General features: G+C 46.0%; 1 protein-coding gene and 1 non-coding gene across 3 annotated transcripts in view; one reads left to right on the forward strand and one right to left on the reverse strand.

The window, feature by feature from the left end:
• Window positions 1-5,250, reverse strand: part of GPN3 (GPN-loop GTPase 3) — a 13,557-nt gene extending 8,307 nt beyond the window's left edge. The window contains exons 1-2 of one of the 2 annotated variants that reach the window (XM_007448725.1): window positions 5,168-5,250; window positions 2,183-2,291 (exon numbers count right to left, since the gene is read on the reverse strand). In XM_007448725.1, the coding sequence (XP_007448787.1) occupies window positions 2,183-2,291; window positions 5,168-5,215 (157 nt within the window). In that variant the 5' untranslated portion in view covers window positions 5,216-5,250. Of the gene's footprint in view, window positions 1-2,182; window positions 2,292-5,137 lie in introns of both variants that reach the window. The other variant, XM_007448726.1, reaches the window with a different exon arrangement.
• On the forward strand, window positions 3,178-3,249 carry TRNAE-UUC (transfer RNA glutamic acid (anticodon UUC)). Its single transcript has one exon. It is a non-coding gene; the product is annotated as a tRNA-Glu (tRNA).
• Window positions 5,251-5,277: the final 27 nt, after the last annotated feature.

The raw sequence follows: 5,277 nt of genomic DNA on the forward strand, positions 1-5,277 counted from the left end.
TCTCCCACAAAATGCTGCTAATTCTACTTGCAAAATATATACCATATCTGTCTGCTCCTCTGTATCTCCACCATGATCACCCTAGTCCAAGCCACCTAGACAACTGTAATAGCCTCACTGCTGGTCCCTGCTTCGACTCTTGACCCTCTAGAGTCCATTTTTCATCTGAGAGCCAGTTATTTTTAAAAACATAAATCAGGGGGCTTCCCTGGTGGCGCAGTGGTTGGGAGTCCGCCTGCCAATGCAGGGGACCTGGGTTCGTGCCCTGGTCCAGGGGGATCCCACGTGCCGCAGAGTAGCTGGGCCCGTGAGCTGTGGCTGCTGGGCCTGCACGTCCGGAGCCTGTGCTCCGCAGCGGGAGAGGCCACAACAGTGAGAGACCTGCGTACCGCAAAAAAAAAAAAAAAAAAAAAAAAAAAAAAAAAAAAAAAACAAAGGACCTGCGTACCGCAAAAAAAAAAAAAAAAAAAAAAAAAGATTAAAAACATAAATCAGGGACTTCCCTGGTGGCACAGTGGTTAAGACTTCACGCTCCCAATGCAGAGGGCCCAGATTTGATCCCTGGTCCGGGAACTAGATCCCACATGCATGCTGCAAGTGAGAGTTCGCATGCCACAACTAAGGAGCCCTCAAGCCGCAACTAAGGAACCCATATGCCACACCAAGAAGCCAGCGAGCCACAACTAAGGGGCTCACAAGCCGCAACTAAGGAGCCCTCTTGCCGTAACTAAGGAGCCCACCTGCCATAACTAAGACTCGCCACAACCAAATAAATAAATAAATATTAAAAAAACAAACAAACCCTCACCAAAAAAAAACACAAAAGAAAACCGTAAATCAGATGTCAATCCTCTCCCCCTGCTGGAAACCCTCTAATAACATTCCACTGTTGAAAGGTGCTGTAAATTGAGGATTTTTTTGGGGGCGGGGGGGGGAGTGGCTGTGCCGCACACAGCTTGCGGGATCTTAGTTCCCCGACCCGGGATCGAACCCATGCCCCCTGCAATGGAAGTGTGGAGTCCTAACTACTGGACTGCCAGCGAAGTCCCTTATGAATTGAGTATCTGTGTCCCTCTAAAACTCATATGTTGAAAATCTAATGCCCAGGATGATGATATTAGTAGGTGGGGCTTTGGGGAGGTGAATGGGATTAGTGCTTTTATAAAAGAGGTCCCATAGAGCTCCCTCTCCCCCTTCCATCATGTGACGACACAGTGAGAAGTCAGCAGTCTACAACTGGGAAGAGGGCCTTCGCCAGAATCTGACCATGCTGGCAGCACCCTAATATTGGACTTCCGGCCTCCTGAACTGTGAGAAATCCATTTCTGTTGTTTATAAGCCACCCAGTCTGATATTTTGTTACAGCGGCCCAAACAGACTAAACAGGGTAAAAAACAGGAAAAAACCCATACTTCTCATGTCCTACTAGCTCCTACCCATCTCTTTCCTTCACTCCTTATGCCCCAGCTTATCAGCATCTTTGCTTTTTCTGGAACACACCAAGCCCTTTCCCATCTCTCCCTTATATAGTGACCTTGATATTCTTCCATCTTGGAAAGCCTTTCGCCAACTTTGTGAGCACATTACCATCTTCAGGTCTAGGCCCAAATAGCTCCTTCTCAGAGACATCATCCCTAAAGCAACCTCTCCCAGTTATTCCTTCTCATGAGCCTAAAGCAGTCCTTACCACAATCTGTAACATGTTTATCATTTTGCTTATCTCCCTTGCTAAAAGGTCCACAAAGGTAGGAATAGTATCTGTCTTGTCCTCTGCTATAACCCTGGTGCCTGGCATAAAGTAGGTGTTCAACAGACAACTGAATGAATAAATTAAAAGACTTAAAAGACAAAACAAAACATTTAGGTTGTTCACTTATAGTATGATCAGCAGTAAAACAGGTTTACCAAACATGATCAAACATGAAAGAAACAAAAGGGAAGGGTGGTGAGGGAGGAGTCTACTCACTTTTAATTCTTACATCAGAGACTAAGAAAGGATACTGTCACATACATCAACATGAGCTGATGTCACCAAATGACATTCAGCCTCATGTCGTTCACCACAAAACCAGGGGACCAGACTGTATTAATTTTCAGCTTCTGTGTTGAGCAGCCAGTGCTCACTGCCTCCCTACTCCCCTATTTTTCCTGAAGGAGGGGGAAGGCTCTGCTCAGGACTTACCAGCCATCACGGAGTAGTTGAAATGTTCTGCTGCAGGATCTAGGTTCACAACTTGGACAGACCGATTGAGGGCTTCACAGTGCTGGACAATGGTGGCACAATAGGTGCTCTGTAATGTCACAAAGCATGAGGGGTTAGAGCAACAAGCAGTGCAGTGCTTACCCTCTACACCTCCAGAAGGACTCTCCACACCCCCTGGGCAGTGTCTACTAAGGCCAAAACTATTCCTTCATTGACCAAGAAGCTGACTGAAAAGAGGGAAAAGGTACTGGGCTGGGAGTCAGGACACCTGACTGGGCTGCAGATCCAGACCTGGCTCGGACTCATGGGTAACTCTGGGGAGGGTGCTTTTCCAATCTGTCCCTCAATTTTCTTGTCTCTAACTGGAATGGCCTCCATGATCACCAAGGCTCCTTACTGCTCTAACATGCAACAAGTGGCACATTGCAGCACCTGACACAAGGTGTCTCCACTAGGATTGGTACAGTCCAAACAAAGCTTTAGGTGGGGTGCTCAGGGACGATGTCTCTGAGAAGGGAATATCTGAGCTGAGACAGCAGTGTGCTTGCCAAGCCAGGGGAGTAACATTCCAAGATGAGAGAATATCAGGCCAGTAAATAGCCTGGAAGTGCACTATCAGTTTACAACTTTGGGTTTAGAAAATTTTTTATCCCTCATGTACTATGTTAAAATCTCTAGGCTACTTGTCTGTCTCTCCCACCCTCTATTTAAATGCAGGGATGTGGGAACTTTCCTGGTGGTCCAGTGGCTAAGCCTCCATACTCCCAATGCAGGGGGTCCAGGTTCGATCTCTGGTGAGGGAACTAGATCCCACATGTAGCAACTAAGAGCCTGCATGCTGCAACTAAAGATCCCACTGGCCTCAACAAAGATCCCACGTGCTGCAACTAAGACCCAGCGTAGCCAAATAAACAAATAAATACTTTTTTAAAAAATAAAAAATAAAAAAATAAAGGCAGGAATGTGTTGGGAATTCCCTGGCGGTCCAGTGGTTAGGATTTGGCACCTTCACTGCCAAGGCCCAGGTTTGATCCCTGGTCAGGGACCTAAGATCCAGCAAATCACACAGCAAGGCCATTAAGTAAGTAAGTAAATAAATAAAGGCAAGGATGTGTCTTATTCAGTTGTACACACCCAGGGACTATAACAATACCTGCTACATAATAAATGCTTGATAATTATTTCTAATTGACTCATATGTTTGAATAAACTCCACAAGTGCACAGGATTTTGTGTGTGTGTTTTAGTCACTACACAATCCCCACGCCCAGAACAATGCTTGGCACAAAGAACATGCCCACTGAGTATTTCTGGTAGCAGGCATCAAAAGTTTATAGAAAGATACTTATCTAACACAATCAGTCTGAAAATTAATCTAGAATATAGAAATAACCTCTATCATGCTTTTATCTTTCTCCTCAGTGACTTTACACACACTGTTCTCTCTGCCTAGGAGGTCCTCTCTATACATCACACTGTATTTTAAGTAACTAGTCACCTGTAAGTATTCCCAAATAGACTACTGGCTTCGGGTAAGCAAGGGCCATATCATAGTCGCATGTGTATCTCCTGCACCCAGAATAGGCCAAGCATCAGAGCAACGTGTTTGTCAATTTAAAAACTGAAGCCAGGGCTTCCCCGGTGGTGCAGTGGTTAAGAATCCACCTGCCAATGCAGGGGACACAGGTTCGAGCCCTGGTCCGGGAAGATCCCACATGCCGCAGAGCAACTAAGCCCGTGTGCCACAACTACTAAGCCTGCGCTCTAGAGCCCGCGAGCCACAACTATTGAGCCCACGAGCCACAACTACTGAGTCCACGTGCCACAACTACTGAAGCCCGTGTGCCTAGAGCCCGTGCTCCGCAACAAGAGAAGCCACCGCAATGAGAAGCCCGCGCACCGCAACAAAGAGTAGCCCCTGCTTGCCACAACTAGAGAAAGCCTGCGCACAGCAGCGAAGACCCAACACAGCCAAAGATAAATAAATAAAATAAATTTATTAAAAAAAAAACAAAACTGAAGCCACACAACACCTCCACAGACTCCAGTGTTTCCCACACTCCTGTTATTTGATCAATATCGTCACAATTTCTACCATATTTGAGTGCCCCTAATAGGATTCCCTTAATAGTTGTTTACAAGAAAAAACTGTATCTCTAAACAGAAAACCAGTTATACTTTCCATAACGTGAAGGTAACCATAAAATTATATGCAACTTTAACAAAATTCTTTCAGTTCTAGCTTAATATAATTGCCTGTCAAAACCTCTGAGTCTAAAATCTGCTCTCCAAAAAGACTTGAGAATTAAAGAAGTGTTGAAGATACGCTAGCACCAAACTGATGATTTCACCTCAATGCAAACTGAAAGAAAACTGAAAAGGGAGCAACTTTCTCAATACACGATTCAATGTTCATTAATGTCAGGCCCATGTACCTCCTAAAGTCTCCTCAAATTCCAGAAAGCCACGGCTCAATCTCTGAGAAGCAGTGATTAACGAGACCCCACTTTAACCTCCTGGGTTAAAGACTGAGGACAAATTCTGGAGTTAGACAAAACTGGATTCAAATTCCAGCCATCATTTACTAGCTGTGTGACCCTGAGCAAAAACTTAACCTTTCTGTGTCTCATTTTCCTTACCGGCAAAATGGGAGTAACAGGACTTAACTCACAGGATTGTTAAGGAAGTAAGTTTTTTTTCCTTAACAGGAAAGGATCTGGGGCTTAAGGACGCAATACCTGGGGCAGTATCTGGGGCTTAAGTACGCAATAAATATTAGCAACTATCATCAATCTCCTTTCAAAACAACAACAAAAGGAACACTGAAGCCCAGGCTGCAGAAGCGAGCTGCCCAGGGTCTCAAGGTCCCCAATACACACAACCGCCAGCTCCTCCCTCAGGACCTGAACCTCCCAGCCTCCCACAAACTTCGACATTTCTCTCCTTCTCCCGCCAAAGCCTCACCTTCCCGCTGCCTGCGGGGCCCATGACCAACTGCGCATACCGAGGCATGCTTGCTCCCGCGGTTCCGGACACCTCCCGCCGCCGAGACCCAGAGCGCCACCACGACGCTC

Source organism: Lipotes vexillifer, unplaced genomic scaffold, assembly GCF_000442215.2.
Source record: "Lipotes vexillifer unplaced genomic scaffold, Lipotes_vexillifer_v1.1 scaffold21, whole genome shotgun sequence".
Classification (NCBI taxonomy): Eukaryota; Metazoa; Chordata; class Mammalia; order Artiodactyla; family Lipotidae; genus Lipotes; species Lipotes vexillifer.